The following is an 18,523-nucleotide window of genomic DNA, read 5'->3' on the forward strand; positions in this document are numbered from 1 at the left end:
TTTGATTTTGTAAAATTTTATGCAGTTTTTGACAGTCTGTACAGCTATACAAGACTTTTTTTTTACCTTAATTATGCATCAAACTAATTTACAGAATTCATTTGTTTAAGGAAACCCATACCGCAAATACCACTGCTGCGGGAATCATACAAAATTGCACATATGGGGCTTGCAGACATTGGAATTAAACATATAATTTTATATAAACCGCTTTCTGGTAAAAGTGGAAAAAAAAAAAAAAATCCTGAAATGTTGAGTATGAATACTTAAGTAATTTATTAATATACATGTGCTACATTCAGAGTATAATGAGATGTTCATATACGTATAACTGAATTTAAACACCATCAGACAACAATTACAGTTCAAAAAGTGTCAAATTGTCCATAAGGTCTTCTAAAATAGTCCATGATTTAATTTACAACATTTCTTCAAATACATGGTAAATATTCCGAAAATAACATACAATTTCAATAACTCATTATGCAGTTTGAGAAAGTCCCTGAGCAAATTTTTCGCTCTCTTATTGTGATCAGTAAAATCCATCAGCTAACTATAAATCACATACTGATTTGGCCTTAACCAATCTTAACAGTAAAAATACTTGCATCAGCATCCCTTCTCTTCAAGCAAGGGCAAAATGTGCACCTGATGCTTTTCCAAAATGTTATTTCAAAACTTTGGCAGAAATGGAAAAATAAAATCAGGCTTATTGACGTGCTGCTTAGGGAAATGTTTGAAAAAAGTACATGTTTGTATAGTTTTTAATATAGGTGGAGGATACTTAACTTGAACAGTCGAAAGATTTAGAAGCATTTGAAATCCTTTAGATGACATGCAATTATCAGTAGAGGGGGCTCCAATTGAATGTTCCTATGGAGATCAGAGTCTGGCAAGTGCTGGAGGACAACCACACCATCTCCACTAAACTGTAATGGAGGAATCCCAAGGCAAAGCCACAACCAACATCTGTCAGATGATGGCGACCCAGCAACACGCGGGACATGCCAACTAGAACAGCCCACAACACAAGCAAAATACGCAGAGGAACTGCAAGCACCAAATGTGCTAGCAGGAATTTAGATACCATGGCTGCCCGGCTTGCATGAGCTGCTGGAAAAGAATAGATGTCCATGGCCAGGTAGTCGAGGAAACTGGGTGCCATTTCCCAGGGCCCTTTACGCTTCACCAACTTCTGCATGCCTGCTACAGTCATCACATCCAAAAAGAGAGCTGTGAAGCAATGACAATGAATTTGCTTTTTTAATATACTGCATCTTTAACATCATATACATGTTTAAATATCATACTCTTAAATGGTTTAAGGAAGACATCAGCTTTATTTACAGTTTAGTTAGAAGAATAATTGACAAAATAGAATAAAAGACAGCAGTTGCTTTTCAAGTTGTTGAGACAAGTTATAAATATCACAGTGTGAGGCATTTAAGGGACAGTGAATAGAAAAGGGTGGTGAAAAAAGAAGCATAAGTTGACTCAGTTTTTTTTTTCATAGTCACATAATATATCTGTCAGTCAGAACACATTCTAATTCCCTTATCCACTGTCAAACCCGACAGCATCCTCAAAAGCTGCTAAAAACCCTCTGTGAAAACAGAACACTGTAAACACTCATCTTAAATCCAGATCAAAATCATATGTGCTTGTGATTGACTAAAAGAACAAGATGAAAATCTTATTCACAGTCATGTTTTGAATTATAGGGTACAATGGGGCTAAAGGTCCCGTGGGGAAAAAGGCTCCTTTGATTTTATTTTCTCCCAAAATTCTAAATAGCAACTAAAATTACCACAGCACTTTCCTAAACACCAGTTTGTCACAATACACTGCAAAATTTTCCTGACCTATGAGATCTTTGAATGCACTGTCTAAAGGTTGATTTTGAGGCAATTTGATTTATATATTTTTTTAAATGTTGCAAATGTATGTAGCTATTGAAAATCCCTGAAGTTATCACATTTATTTTGAGTCAAAAATACTTATTTGTCATTTTCAGTTTTGTTCAAGGTCATTAAATCAGAAGTTTTTTAATAACTGTCCAATGAGTGAAAGGATAGTATTTGGGGTAAAAAGTCCCTCGTTGCAGTGGCTAAAGGCCCCTTTAAAACACATTGTTTTTCTTAAGTGGGGCAAATAGATTTGTTCTGAAAAATGTTCAAAGTGGGCTCACATTGAATGCTTCAATCAAAATGGAGATTAATTTGTTTATAGAATACTTCAGTTGTTACGAAATGCCAAATGTGTTTAAAAATAAAAGGACATTTTGCACCCTTTTCTGAAGTAGTTCTTTTGAGTAAGCATTATCTTAATTTGTTACTCAAAAAAGCATCTTGCTCTCTCAAAATTATTTGCATTAGCTGACATATTTTTCACTATAACTATTGCCCCTATATCTACACGATATCACTATAACCCCCCTAGGTGTCTTTTACCGGTTTTTATTTTTTATTTTTATTTTTTTTACTGAATTTGAATCAAAACAACCTTTCGTTATTATTTCTTTTCACACAAATTATGTTGCTCCATCAATATTCAATAAAAAATTAATACATTTTTGCGATTTTGATACATTTTGTGACCAGAAAAAAGCTAATTTCCTTTAGCCCCATTGTACCCTGTAGCCTACATAATTAATTTAAATGTCATTTTAATCACCAAAATCATATAGGAGTTAAATTGTGAGGCAACAATAAACATAGACTGTGTCTCGTTTGGAAGGATGCGAATACGTCATCGCGGCTGTCTCGTTTCATAAAAGCGAGCAGGACACTTTGAATGTGAACATCTTTCACGGGAATTCAGAGGATGCATGAGGTGTATCCTTCGTGGACTGTTACAACCCACAATTCTTTGCTTCAACAGAAATGTCTAAAAAAAATGACGCCAAATCAAATGCAAGTAATGTTAATTCCCAAGTTGAAGTACCTCTTTAGATGGGTGCAGAGTTTATCATATGTATAATTATATTAATATATAATTAAAGTATTAGACTAAAAGTACACCTATAAAATCAATTTTATTTTCTCTTTACATCATTATAACGTCTCCTAAAATGTACCTCATACATTCCCTTCTAAAGGGACTTTGTTCCCTTCTCACTCAAAGCGCTCGAGCTTGTTAAAGAGTGGCGTGCTGTCATAGCAACCATGTTACGTTCCATTTCCGTTTGTCCTACGAAGGCCGTCTCGTTTAAACGAGGACACTCGGTATACTGCAGCCTTCACAGGACGCGTCCTTCCAAATGAGACACAGCCATAGAATCTTTGTCTATTTTTATAAATACAAGTTAGATACTTTTTAAAGGTACAACAGCCTTAAATATACTTAACACTGGAATTATTCCAAATTGTATGATTATATATATATATATATATATATATATATATATATATATATATATATATATATATATATAAGATTCAATAACGTATAAAGATTTAATGTGACAATGTTGTTTCTTTCTTTTATAGGTCTATAGAAAGTGGCTGAGAGAGAGACCCTTCTCACAGTAGCATGTGTGGGACCAAAATAGAAACGTTTATATTGCAACCACGTTTGAGACTCGAATACAAATTCGAAAGGTATAGCATCAACGGGCTATAATTCAATATCAGAAAGCCTTAAATCTCACCTAGCAGCAAATTGACCAAAACCTCTTGACCTGCCAATGTGTTGCTTCTTGAAAGACACACAATTGTACCGAAAATCCACAGGATGCCATGACCAGTGAGCGCGAGCAGCTTGACCATGGAGCGCACGCTTCCCCAGGACGATGTCGTGTAAGCGCATACACCGAGCCTCTTGGACATGCAGATATCTATGGCCAGAAGAGAGTTCATGGCAATTCCTTTGAACGACGGGTTAAGCTGCATGCAGTCTTCTTCTGGTAAATCCTTCCTTTCTTTATTATTCTCGACGGACTCGTGCTCCGCAGTTTCACCCGGTTGGTACTGACTTTGCTGCTGTCTCTGCGACGGCCTCCGTGTTGTGCCCCGAGCTTCAGCGTTCCTACTCTTCAAAGGCTGATTTAAAGACAAAAACTCGGGTCTGTTTAGCACATTGTTACGCTCCCTCGCCCTGGATCGAGTCTGGTTTGCAGGCATCTTGATTTTCTAAGGACCTTCCAGTCTAAATGTATTCCAGTGTCCTCTTCTTCACAAAGAGAGTCAGTGAACGGTGTACCATGTCCATTCCCAGATCATGCCTTGCTCTGTTCTAAGTCTTGCGACTTCTATTCCAGTTAGACTATAAATAGACATGCCAACCGGCTGGATACATGAGACTCATCCACATGTCTGTGTAGCATGCTGATTTATTGCAGCCAGAAGTCAAGATAAACAGCCGACACTGAACTTAGACAATCTCATTTATTTATTTATATGTTTGTATTGCAAATACTGAATAACTGCAATGCGTCAGTGCTGCTGTGGTGACATCGTTTCATAATTATATCATCATGCGTTTATAATTGGAATAGCTCATAATTAGTTTGGAGAGATGTCAGGATAACAAAATGGTAAACACATTCATTGTGTAGAAAATATTTGTTCTTGATAAATCAAGTAACACACATTTATTAATCTTGGTCCATTGTTTGTTCATGTTCAACAATGTTAACATATAGCCTACAATTGCTAGGCTATAGTAGGCAGATGCTTAGAAATTAACCAATATTAATAAATGCTTTGAAAGTATTGCTCATTGTTAGTTTATGTCAGTAGGCTACTGATGTAGTTAACTTATGTTTCTAATCATCTCAGTTACATGAATAACAGCCCTTCACAATAAACGTCCTACTATGTTTATGTTATGTTTCTAATAGCTTCTGGTAGGCTACATATTGCGACAATAAACTGTACACAATTGTTTAAACCTGACATGACAGTTGATGAACGGTTCAGTCCCCTGACACTAAACTACACTACCCAGGATGCAAAACGTCCTCAAGAAGGGAAGTCTAATTCTAAGCCGCTTGGATAAAAAGAAAAAAAAAAAAAAAGCCAACAGCTGAGGCATTGTATTACACGCCAGGAACCTGACTATCCTTAAATAGGGCAAGGGCGAAACAAAGTAACCCAACTGGTCACGGTCTTTAGCTCTCTCAAATATGACGCAAAAATTAATAAAACCGATATTTTGTTTGACACTAGAAATATTTTCCTCAAGTTACGCAAGAAGACGCAGCGTGGAAGTCGGACTGTAACTAGACTGCATGGATTTATTTGACCACACAATGTTGACTGTTCTACTTGCCATCCTGATGTACCCTTTAAATCATGGAGCAACTAAATACCATCGCTTGCGGCTGTTGACTGGAGCATACTGGTCGTAATGCCGCACTATTGGACGGCACCTAACAGGTGTTACTTGGACAATTTTTTATATCAAAGGCGAATATGAGCTGACATCATATATTCTGGGACAACCAACACGTTATAGCTGCTACAACTCCTTATTTATGACGTTTCATCAACATTTGTATAATGTAAGAAATAAGGTTGTGGGCTAAATTTTAGCTCGTTTGAACGGGGAAATACCTGGGATTTGTCCATAATGCACTCAGAGATCAGTCGCTAGAGATATGAAATTACACTGAAGTGGCCTTACAGTCAAATGTTATTTTGCCTCTTAGGGAGATCACTGAGAAACCTGTTGATCTGACCTTGCTTTGTTGACAGAAGGGCATAACCTTTTTAGGAGCCCTTCACACCGGACGCGTTCTTGTGCTGAAAAAAGCTACACGCAGCACAACGAATATACCAGAACGCGGGTGTCATGAGACGTGTTTTGAAAAGTTGACGTTTTTTTTTATTATTATTTTACATGAAATGGTGCCCTAAAAAAAAAGTGGCGCTCCTGTAGGCTACGAGACGCTGAAAAAACAGCAAGACGAGCGCAACGATCAGACGTCCGTCTATAGCGCACATGAGGAAAAAATAAACCGTGGAAAAAAATCGCGGACGGACTCAGAAATGCCTTCAGTGTGAACGGCCCCTTATTGTCGACACGTAAAATAATTTCATATAGCGGTGTGACAGCGGATCCATTTTCTCTCATCATGAATCCTACTGTTTCAATTGAATCTTGATGGGTGTTGCTGCTGAAAGTCCAAAGAACCTCAACGATGGGATGTGTACACAGTGTAAAACCGAAGCCAAGTTTTCATGAGAACATCACAGTCCTCGAACTGCACGCCTCAGTTGATCCCAGCCCTACTGTCATCGATGAGTCATCCAATGTGGTTCTGCGATACCGCACACCTTACTTTAAAGCATCAGCTCAAGTGCAAGTGCCACCCATAGTTTGTAAAGAGATCTGGACAGTTGGCTGGATCCAGGCTTGCAATCAAATGGATTTCTTCAATATATATGGAAATGAAGGAGTGTGAGTAGAGTTGGTCAGATAATTGTGTAATAATTTGAATAGATTTGCATAACAGCTTAATATTATTGGCTTTTTACTTTCAGTTGTAGAAGTTGCCTTTAATTGGACAATGCCTATGTAACTGAAGCCAGCTGGTAGGTAGCTGTGCAGTGTGTGTAAACCTCACTCTCCTGGCCTCAAGAGGTGCACTAGACTGATGCTAGGGGCTGTAGCCTTAAGCCTCCTTGTTAGCGCTCCAACCTCCCATGCCAGAGATGCCAGTTCGAATCCCACTCAGAGAGAGTCAAGCAGGACCGATTACATCTACAGGTCCATGAAATACAATTAAGATGTTAAAATTAACCGAACTAAATGGTCTCAGCTGCTTTCCTGTGTAGTGTAGGTGGCATGATGTTGTAGGGGAATTGTGCAAGAACGATTTCTCAGGATGCTAGTCATGTTTATGGTCCAGTTTCCTGGGATTGTTTCCTCATCAGCAAAAAATTTAACACACCCCTGGCAGAACAAAAGGCTTGTCCTTTACCAGCGTCAGTACTGAGAGAAACCATTCCTGCGTCCGAAATCAAGTACTGTCAATGTATGTACTGTTTTTGATGAAGGACACACTTCTCTAGGTTCTTTTGGTATACATGCGAGTAGTATGAATAGATTTCAGGCATACTTAATCCGGGGATGTGGTTTTTGATCCATGAACCAAATATATGACATAATAACAACAACCGTGAAAATAATCTCTGGTTTTGTTAACGAAGGACCATTTAAGCACAAGTAACAAATTTCTTGGTATATATATCACTAACAGTTGAAAAGAGTCGTGACTCGCGGCCGTTATTTTAAATTCAGAGTTTTGAACATGATGTCTCCACTCCCGAGGGATTATGGTATCGTAAAATGTCCATTCGATGCGCACCTCAGAGGAAATAGAAGGTCATCCGGGTATTTCTCGCTTACTGTTTTATGAATACTGAGGATTCGGACATACTGCTCCATTAGCATACTATATTGTAGGGAAGTATGGATATTCTGATGCTTTTGCTACATCCCAATTAGCCTACTTCTACTATACCCTTAAAATATGTACTCTTTTTGTAATGGAAAAGTGTCTACATTTGAGTGTGTAGTAAAAAAAGTGTGCAAGTACTGGGACAATGCATTCACGTCATAAAATCGTGTCTTGAAACCTAATGCTGCGTTCCAGATGAAGTCGGACGTAGGAATATCCAAGTTCAAATTTCCCACTTCCGACTTCAGTGCATTCCAGTCAATCACACGTCACATGAACACATGCCAAATGCATAAACACATGCACAGTTTCCAGATGCTAACTAGCTATCTAGTAGCTATTTCATGAGCAAAATAGGTGAAAACGTAGGCATTGATTCAAACACAAACAATTCCTCTAAACATCCTCTTGTAAATGTATTGTATATTGCATATACAGACATTTCCTGCAGTGAAAATACTTAAAAGTTTGTTTTTATACTTCACAAAATCCAGTTCCGGTTTATGTTCGGAGGTCACACCATCTTGGAAATGATGTCAAATGAGTCTACTTGCTGAAGTCGTGGTTCATCAATCTACCCCGAGTTCACAAGTCAGATGTCCGACTTCAAGCAGCATTCCAGTCATTATTTTCAAGTCGGAGGTGGGAAAATCCTGAGCTCTGAGTTATCTGGAATGCAGCAAAAGACCCTAGAGTCGCATAGTTACGTGCATTCTGTTACTGTACACCTACCTGTCAATCATCCTGTTGCAGTTATCATGACATGCACATTCCTCATTTCATTTTTACTATTATTCATTCAACACTTGAATGACATTTTGCTGGATCACTTTGTTTATTGTTTTTTTTTTTTTTTCTATGGCAATGTCACATTTCTGTTTACATAATTAAAACAGTCCATTGAAAGAGAATCTGACCTCTGCTATAGTTCAGTGATACATCAAATTACAAAAATAAAATGAGAACAGACAATTGTGTTAATTTGATTCATTTTCTGTTTGTGATAATCCTGTTTTTATCTATATGGAGCTGACACTTTTCTTAAAGATTATATTCAAGAAAGAAGCTCTTAAGAACACACAAGAGCACCCACAATAATCAGTACAATGCAGTAGATGGAATTGAATCAATACATGATGGTAACATGAGGATAATTAATCATTCATACCCTTTTTTGATTACTATAAATTGAGCCACTTGATCGTTTGCAATTTAATGAGCCATTAACTTTGGGACACTCATTTCAACATTGATTTGGGACACCCTAATTCTAATCTTGGATACCATGTAGGGCAGATAGGGAGCAAATTGGGAAGCAGGGTTTGTTTCTACCAAGATTATTTATTCACATTTTTCATGACATGGTCAGGTTAGAGGTTAGGAAGAGTTGACAATTGTTAAGGGGACCTTTCATATTTTTCTTTTGTTTGTTTTGAAACATTTAGAACCGTGTACTCCTATTTGGTTTAACGTAAACAAATACCAATCTATTTTGCCTATTGAATTGGAGGGTGGGCAGATAGGAGGGGTTGGACAGTATTAGTGTAAACCTCATTTAAGAGAGGTTCAAAGTAGCTCCTTAAATGTACAGTCCACCATTTATGCAAGAATGAATTAACTGTGAAAGTGTGAAAGGGCAAAACTACAATTATATCTCCACTATTTATATTTACTGAGTCTGTAGGCATATTGAAAGACATTTGTTGTTATTCTTTTAGTAATGACCTGAGAAATATCATAACTGTGCTCAAAGCTCAAAATAAGTTTCATCTTTATCTTCAGATCCAGCTGGGAGCTTCCAGAGCTAAAATGTGGGCACATCCAGGCCATTAGTGATTCTGATGGTGTTAATTATCCCTGGTATGGTTGTACCACTGAGATGTACACAGTTGTGGGTCCTACTAAGAAGAGCACCAAACTGAGTGTCAGCATGAATGACAACTTCTGCCCAAGTGTGACCTGGAGTGTCCCTGTGGGCACCACAAGCAGTCCTCCTCTCCTGAGCTCCATCCAAAGGGACCAACGCTTCACCACCTGGCTGGTGGCCATAAATGAAACCACCTCCGAGATGGTGCTACTCAGAACCATTCGTTGGAGAATGCAGCTCTGTATTAAAGTGGATCCAAAGAAGCCTCTAGGTCAAAGAGCCAGGCTTGTGGAACCACTGATTCAGGAGCAGCCTCAGGTCCTTCTTAAGAATGAACCCATACCGTCAAATGCCTTGGTTAAGCCTAATGCCAATGATGCCCAGGTTCTAATGTGGCGGCCAAGAAATAGGGAGCCCATTTTAGTCATCCCCCCAAAATATTGAGGGAATTCCCTTCCAGCTTGATCTTAAAATGTTTTGCATTTGATACTTATTTAAATTAAGTATGGCATGGAGTGAGAGAGAATACTATTAACAGGGAAGAGAATTTGCCTTGGGTTCCCTCTGTATTTTCCTATTGGTTTTTATAATGGGGTTTATCAACTTATGAGTAAAATAAGTCTGTGGTAAACATTACTTGACGATTCATGGACGTTTTGTTCTACAACATAAATTACACATTTTCATACCTCAATTTTGAATTTTGAAGCCGTATTGAATTGAATCCTTTTTTTTTTTTAAATCACACAGCAGCTTCAGAATTCACCTTTGAGGTATGAAAGTGAATTTTGTTGTAGAACAAAACATTCATGAATCACCAAGTAATGTTTACCACAGACCTTATTTTCCTAATAAGTCAAAAAACACCATTATAAAAACCCATAGGGAAACCTTGAGGGAACCCATGGTGAATTAGACTTCCGGGTTTGCCTACAAATTGATGTCATGTCTGAACGGCTCTATTGATTTAAAGTTTAAGTGATACAAATTTATTATTTGTGTATTTATTAATGTTTAGTAGGCAATGTTGAAAGGACACATTTAACACATTGTGTATTGTTTTGTTTTTAGATAGAGAACCTTGAGGACATTTAATATTTTAATATTAACAAAACTGTGAGTGGCCTTTACATACCTGGCTCTGAATTCAAATGTTGCCTTTTGCTTTTAAAACAGCACATGTTCTGTGGAAGCCGAATTGAAATAATTTGTTCACACAGTATGAGCCCATTATTTAGATGTGTAATGAAGATACACTTATTTCTAGTCAGGTGTGGCCTAAGTTTTAAACAGCATCTATGGCCACGTACACTGCAGCAAAATTCGGTTGTCAGTTCAACTTTTAGTGCTTAATCCTGTTCTGTACACAGTTCAGTAAAATATGAAGTGACAACTGCATTCTACAACCAAATAGTGGTGGTGATTTTGATTCATCTCAGTGACTCAAGTCTTTTGATTCCATTCACCAAAAAGATTCATACAGATTCATTAATTGATTGATTCATTCATTGACCATTTCTGCAAATTACATTTTTGCACCAGTAGATGGCACCAAATGACCGTCAATCATGACCGGAACAAGTCAAATTATCCTTGATTAAAATTTGCTTGTCAACAATTCTACTAAGAGACTTAAGCACTGCAGTGTTAAAGCATCATAAGCGTTTCCCCACAAATCACAACAAAGCATATCTATAATCTTGTGCTCTTGTGCAACTGCTGAGCACAACATTTTATCAAACTATACAAAAAAAGACAACAATACTAGCCCAAAAATGTATTGAGCTTGTAGTGTGTGGTCATCACTCACTTTTATTAATAATTCATCTGTCCCCTTTTCTTGTTCAACAAGATTTATGAACTGAACGAAGGACATGCAGCTCCTTCTCTTGTTCAGTCGAATAGCAGATCCTCTTTCACGAATAAGATGACCGATACATTTAGAGTTTACCAATACATTCAGTTCGTTCATGAATGAGATGGCGGACTGGTTCAGTGAAGGGGTGTATTCGTTCAGTAGGTCAAACCAATGATATGCTCCTTCACAGCCCACATTCGAATGCTACTGACTCGTGCTATAAAGTCTTTATAGGCATGAAAAGCCACCAAAACAAAATCACGCATCAAACTAGAGCTCATTGACTTCAAAAGGGAGAGAAGTCAGTCAACGAGAAATATGAGTCAGTGTATGGAGGTGAATGAGAACAATTCATTCACTTAAAAGATTTGTTCAAAAGACAGATTCATTCATGAACAAAACATCACTACAACTGAATTAAATCCCTAAAAATTCAGGTAGTGAAAACTGCATTTTCAGAAAGTCCACGTAGTGTGTATGGAACTGAACTCAACAACTAATTGTTACCCATATTACAGTCCAGAGAAGGCGCGCGCACTGTTTACCAGAAGCCGCTTAAAGCCCAAAGTATACTTCGCTCAGACGCGTGATGCAAATCTCATCATCAGCAGAGTGCTCAAGCACTGAATGCGCACAGCCCGATTTTTCTAACCACGTGTCTTTGAACGCGCAGACTGCGTATGCGCCTTCAATTATTTGCACTAATTAGTGGGTCCACAAGGTGGCAACACTCACATTTGAGCAATTGGTGTCACGAAGAAGCGCTATAAGAAGTTGTAATCGGCACCTCTAAACATCAGGAGATGAAGGTAAAAACAACAACAGTGGATGTGGAAGTCAAGCGCTCAGAGTGAGGAGGTCTAGATTTACCTGCATTTGTATAACTCGAGTCTGAAGGAATATAAAGACATATATATGGGTCTAAACTCCTGAAGTGAAAGTCCGGTGTCTCATAGCAGTCATTGCGCTCGGGGGCTGGTTTACGATTTCTGAGGCCCCAAGCAACCGATCAACCCGGGGTCCCATTTCGAAAATTTTTGCTTAAAAATAACATAAAATTTATTTTAAATCATAATTTTATATTCAGCCGTTGTAGCCAAGTACATTCAAAATGTTTACTGAAACATAAAAATCTAGTTAAATAGTAACTAGTCATAATATTTGCAATTTAAATGTTGCTTGCAATAAATGTCGTTTCGTCAAGGTACACGGTTATGCTGCGTTCCATTCAAGCTGGATGTGGGATATTCCTACTTGATATCTCTGACCATAAATGCATTCTATTCCCCGATATTCGGAACTGCAACGCTCCCGTTAGCTTAGCAGGAGTTTGACTCTCATTAGAGATGTCTCCTAGCAACCCAACTGATAAACAATGCTGCAGCGCTAGCATTTGTGCTTCAGGTGTACGATTATCAAAAGAGATTATAATGTTTTATACACTTGTTTCTGCAGGCATTTTTTAAACAAGCTTTAATATCATGTAATGTGGAAACAAACTAATTTATCGATATTACTTAATAAAGTGAATGTTTATCATTTACTTTGTATATTTCCCTGAGTGTCGACATGTTTGTGTGACATCATGCCCCTGCATCTCGGTGAAATCAGAGCTGAGAATTTCTGCACGAGCCTACAAGTTGTAATTCTGACTTCAAGATGTATTCCTTTGCACTTTACCTAGTAGGAAGTTGTAAAATCCGACTTTCCGAGGTGAATGGAACACAGCACTACTTTTCAAAACTTGATCTGACACTGAATGCTCAAGCAGCTTAATTTACACTTAGAAAACTCCTGATGTTGCTATAACAATGCAAAAAGCACTTACCGATTTACTTGAATGAAAATCAGTCCTCCTTTCCTGTTTAATAAATTAAGCAATCACACGGTCATGCAGAACATCTCGTGTTTTTAAATCCATAAAGATCTCTTTCTCAATGGCAATAACAGCAGTGATGACAGCCAACTCTTCGGCAAGATCTCGCACTCTTCGCTTTCGTATTACGTACATCACTTAAAGTGTGATTGTGTCACTCAAGGCCAGCTAGAAAGCCTCAACCGGGACATATCCTAAAAATCACACCCACCAAGAACAAATAAATCAATCTGATTGGCTGATGAACCTGACAATCTGACTTTAGTTGCCCATTCACTGCAGTGTTGAGGGATTCTGTGGAAATTCTGAAGGCCTGAAGCTCAAACTCACGTGCTGCTTCGGGCATGCGATTTGTGAAACAGTTGTCACACTTTGCTTGTAAGCATTAAGGAATACATTCTGACTGGATAAACTTTTCATTTTTCTCTTTGTCCGTAGATTAATCTAAGAGTGGAAAGCGATTAAAAATACATAGGCAAATAGGTGATTGAGAATGAAAGGATGAAAAATATTTAATTATTTGGCATGTTAGGCCAGCAGAGAAGGCTTTGTTGGCCCCGAGAATTTGCCACTGTGATACAGTATTATTATTATTATTATTATTACTTCGAGGATTTGCTGTATACAATAGTAATATATTTCTGTCTTATTTAATTTACTTTCACCAGGAGCTTATATTCTGACACTGCAGTGTATTGTTCACCATGATGCAAAAGGCTGTATTTTATGTATGCATCGTTGGCAACATTCGTTACAGTATTGTAACTGTAGACATACAAGTTACGGTGGCCCTTCAGCACACTAGAGCAGAAGAGGGAAAAAGAACTAGCTGAAAACGCTGAAACTTTGCTTGGTGCAGACAGCAACAGTCACCTCTTTGCAACCTGAACTTATTTAGAATGTTTTTAGTACAGGGGTCACAAAGATTTAACAATCTAGATTCAGCACAAAGAATGAAAAACAGAACATAGGTGTCTCGATATGCATTTTTGAGACCTGAAGTTCTTTTTAACTTTTGACACTGTGTCTAAAAATGTGCCAGTCCTGTGAGACACTGAAGAAACAGCGAGACACAGTGCAGCAGGCATGGACATTCATCCAGCACATGTTTACATAGGACAACAATGGAAAAACAGAGCAGACGCAGGCAAAAAACATGTTCAGTATGAACGGCCCCTAACTCGTCCATTCGCACGTATCTGTGAGTGAGAGCGCGTGGGTGAAACAAGTGCGGAAGGCCTGTATATTTTTTTCATAAATTACAAACCTGTTCTAAAAGTCTTACTTGAAAAACTGACCCAATCCGGTGGACCTCTAACATGAACAGCTCTGAGAGCACTGATAACAGAACAACATGTGACATGCCACCCCTCAAGCGGTTTTTGCGGAGCTTTCCTACTGGGGCGGGGTTTTAACACAACCATTTTCTCCAAATGTGTAAAAGCTTCCTGAACACTCAGTTTTCATTGATTGTGTGAGTTGTAATACCTTCTCCTGATTGGTCAACTTCAGGTAGCTCGCCAAATCGGCTTGTTCAACCATACACACCTCACAAATTCAAGCTAACAGCGCCCACAGTTTTTCCTCTCACACGATGCAAGCCGCAACTACATGAGCACCAAAGATTTCCACGCAATCTCTCCAGACTGGAAAAAATAGGTCGGGAGCTCACACAACAGCCAAAAATCGCACCGTGTACACCCGCCTTAACTCCACATCCTTGAAAGTGCAGAATGGCAGAATTATGTGCAGTAATTAGTGTGTCCACAAGATAGCAACAACACATTTGAGCCGTTGCTGTCAGGAAGAAGTGCTAGAAGAAGATGCAATCGCCGGTAAACAGCAGAAGACGAAGGTAAAAACAACAACAGTGGATGTTTACATCAAGAGCATGTGCGTGGGAAGGTCAGGAGAGACCTGCAACTTGAGTTTGAAGGAATATAAAGACATCTTTATGGGTCTAAACTCCAGAAGAGAAATAGTCTCATAGCAGACGTAGCACGCATGTCACGTTCAAAACACTCAATTTAGTGCGATATATACCAAGATAACTGTTCCTTGTGCTTAAATTGTGCTTGTATAACAAAACCAGAGCATATTTTTCACAGTTGTTGTTCTTATGTCATATTTTTGGTTCACGAGACAATGTCCATGTCCCCAGATGAAGTATGTCTGAAATCCATTAATATTACTCACATGTATACCTAAAGGAATGTACTGTTTTGCCGGCAGATAAGTGCATCCTTCATCAAATACAGTACATACTGTGACAGTAGGTGGTTTCGAATGCAGCTATGAAGTATACTTTTATAGGCTCTTATTCAACTGTAAGCAGACGCTGAGTGTTCATGTCAAAATCGAAGTATAGACCTTATTCACCGCAGCGCCATCTTTGATTTTTGATGGGAATGACAACAAGGTTGTAAGGGATAGACTTACAGTCTATTCAAAGGGCTGTACTGCAGTTTAAAATGTTTTTGGATCATTCTGCAGACAAAACATTGAAAAAACAAATTTTCAAGAACATTCAGTAGACAAAAAAACTCCAGACAACATGAGTTGTGGAAAATCAGATGTGATCTAAGAGCTTTTTACAGCTTATACCATGCATGCTATTGAAAAGATGTAAGTCTATCCCTCACAGCCTCATTGTCATTCCCATTAAAAATCAAAGATGATATCTACCATGAATCTATACTTTGGGCGTGCATAATCAAAATAACGTTTTGTGCTGTCAACGGCAGCCAGGGTTGGGGAGTAACGAAATACATGTAACGGGATTATGTATTTAAAATACAAAATATAAGTAACTGTATTCCACTACAGTTACAATTTAAATCATTGGTAATTAGAGTACAGTTACATTCAAAAAGTATTTTGATTACTGAAGAGATTACTTTGCATTTTATTGTCATTTGTTTCATTTAATATTTAGTCCTTTCAGATAGAAAATACTTATAGATATAATTGATGCGATCCAAAGTGCATTTGAACAGCGGAGAAACACTTTCTTATGATGTGTTACATTCATACGAGCAGACAGAGAAGTAAGTTTGAAGTAAGTTTGGAGCAGAAGAAATTGAAATAAACCTTGTGTAAATTGTCAGCTTTACGCCAAGTTAAAATGCTATTTCTAGCCATTTTACATGCAAATGTTACCAGGCACGATCATATTTTTTTATCAAGAAAATTCATGTTGGATCATAATTTCTTCTTTTCTAGTAAGACCTTTGATATTAGGGCAAAAATTGTATTCTTGATAATAGTTTTTGTATTGTTTTCCTGTAAAAATATCAAAAAATCCTTAAAACAAGATCAATTTCATTCATCTTGTTTTAGAAACAAAACTGCATAAGATATTTAGGTTTTTCAGAGAATGTATTTTTAACATGTGTATTTTGTCTTACTTTACTTACAGAGTTTTTATAGATAAAACAAGTGAAAAAAATCTACCAGTGCTGAAGAAGTAATCCAAAGTATTTAGAATACGTTACTGACCTTGAGTAATCTAACAAAATACATTACAAATTACATTTTACAGTATGTATTCTGTAATCTGTAGTGGTATTCTGAAACCCTGATGGCAGCTAACGTCATGGTTACTTTCGTAACCTCCATTCCCTGATGGAGGGAACGAGACGTTGTGTCGATGTAGTGACACTAGGGGTCACTCTTGGGAGCCCCAAACACCTCTGCTTTTTTGAAAAAAGGCCAGTGTGAATTGGCGAGTGGAATTTGCATACCACTCCCCCAGATATACAGGTTTAAAAGGAGCTGGTATGCTACCACTCATTCAGGTTTTGTGCTGAGGCGTCGAGACCAGGTCCCGGCCATTTCAGCGGGTAGTGCAGCGTTGTGGCAAGAGGGACACAACGTTTTGTTCCCTCCATCAGGGAATGGAGGTTACGAAAGTAACCATGATGTTCTCTATCTGTCACTCACTCGACGTTGTGTCGATGTAGTGACACTAGGGGTCCCTATACAAAACGGCACAACTATCTGAACTGTGTTTCGTGAGCTGGCGGTGCGTGACGGACAAACCGCTTTGTGCCTCATAGCCAACGCACCAGGCCGTTACATAACCTCCACAATGCTCTTATGAGCATTGAACGGTCCTTCAGGAACAAGTCGACTGCCCAACAATAGGGACAGGCTAGCCAGCCGAGGTTTGTTTTCCTCACTTTTCTCCCCAAAAAGAGTGGAATTTGTCAACTGACTGGGAGCCATAAGTGTCTACTTCGGGGGGTGGCCCTCCCAAGGGGAAGACACCGTGGAGACCACACCCCTCCAAAAAGGGGGGGGGGGGGTATTTTGAGTGGAATACATCACATGGTCTTACCGAGTCTTGTTGGAAGTATATCATGTGGAGAGGTCCCATGGTAGGTCCTACCCGAAGGGGGAGGAGTTTCTACAAAGCATGACGACCGGGGCAGAGGGGCTTCTGCCCAAGGAAGATGCAGTTTACTGACAGGGAAATGATCTTGCGGAAGATATCACATGGGGTCACCTTCGGGGAACCAGCACATGTGGAGAACCTACCTCAGTACAGGGTCTCATTAGTGCATGTACTGGGCTGGCAGTGAGTTTCTCCGCAAACTCAACTGCCAGAGGGCTAAGGAGGAAAGTCATCCAGGGATCACAGTCTGTGAACACGACTGGGAGTCAAGAGTCCATGTCTTCACCTCAAGGGAGGGGAAAGGCACTTTGTGCAAGCGGTACACCCAGCCAGCTGTCCCGGAACTTACCTGCTCGTGTCTGCCAATACACGGGACGAGACCGGCTCAACCCAGAGATTGTAGAACACCGCAAAGGTGTTGGATGCTGCCCAGCCCGGTGCTCTGCAGATGTCTGCCAAAGAGGCGCCACTGGCCAGGGCCCAGGAGGCCGCCACACTCCTGGTAGAGTGGGCTCGTAACCCCGCAGGGGGTGGCGCGTCCTGAGCCTGATATGCCATCGCAATGGCGTCAATGACCCAGTGGGCGATCCTCTGTTTGGAGACAGCGCTTCCTTTCTGCTGTCCACCAAAGCAGACAAAGAGCTGCTTGGAGCTTCTAAAGCTATGCGTGCGATCCAAATAGATGCGTAAAGCTTGCACCGGACACAGCAACGCCAAGGCTGGGTCTGCCTTCTCCTGGGGCAGCGCTTGCAGGTTCACCACCTGATCCCTAAAAGGGGTCGTGGGAACCTTGGGCACATAGCCCGGTCGGGGTCTCAGGATCATGTGAGAGTAACCCAGACCGAACTCCAGGCACGATTCACTGACAGAGAACGCCTGCAGTTCCCCTACCCTCTTGATGGAAGTGAGCGCAGTCAGGAGGGCAGTCTTCAAAGAGAGTGCCTTAAGCTCAGCTGACTCCAAAGGCTCAAAGGGAGCTCCCCGTAGACCCCGAAGGACTACAGAGAGGTCCCACGAGGGGACGAGGCGCGGTCTGGAGGGATTCAACCTCCTAGCGCCTCCCAGGAACCTGATGATCAAGTCGTGCTTCCCCAAATACTTACCATCTACTGCATCGTGAT

The 18,523-nt window shown here is 39.5% G+C and overlaps 2 protein-coding genes across 3 annotated transcripts; one reads left to right on the top strand and one right to left on the bottom strand.

The window, feature by feature from the left end:
- Positions 1-4,868, bottom strand: LOC127417687 (inactive phospholipid phosphatase 7-like). Its single transcript, XM_051657846.1, has 2 exons — positions 3,650-4,868; positions 1-1,233 (listed from the first exon to the last, which is right to left on the bottom strand). Exons 1-2 carry the CDS (start codon positions 4,119-4,121, stop codon positions 845-847), a joined length of 861 nt encoding a protein of 286 aa, XP_051513806.1. The 5' UTR covers positions 4,122-4,868; the 3' UTR covers positions 1-844.
- Positions 3,775-10,749, top strand: fam78aa (family with sequence similarity 78 member Aa). Of its 2 annotated transcripts, none has more exons than XM_051657869.1 (2): positions 3,775-3,904; positions 9,188-10,749. In XM_051657869.1, exon 2 carries the CDS (start codon positions 9,285-9,287, stop codon positions 9,714-9,716), a length of 432 nt encoding a protein of 143 aa, XP_051513829.1. In that variant the 5' UTR covers positions 3,775-3,904; positions 9,188-9,284; the 3' UTR covers positions 9,717-10,749. The 2 variants fall into 2 exon arrangements, with proteins under 2 accessions (XP_051513829.1, XP_051513819.1); XM_051657859.1 differs by lacking the exon at positions 3,775-3,904 and adding an exon at positions 4,983-6,402.
- Positions 10,750-18,523: the final 7,774 nt, after the last annotated feature.

Source organism: Myxocyprinus asiaticus, chromosome 3 (genome assembly GCF_019703515.2).
Source record: "Myxocyprinus asiaticus isolate MX2 ecotype Aquarium Trade chromosome 3, UBuf_Myxa_2, whole genome shotgun sequence".
NCBI lineage: Eukaryota > Metazoa > Chordata > Actinopteri > Cypriniformes > Catostomidae > Myxocyprinus > Myxocyprinus asiaticus.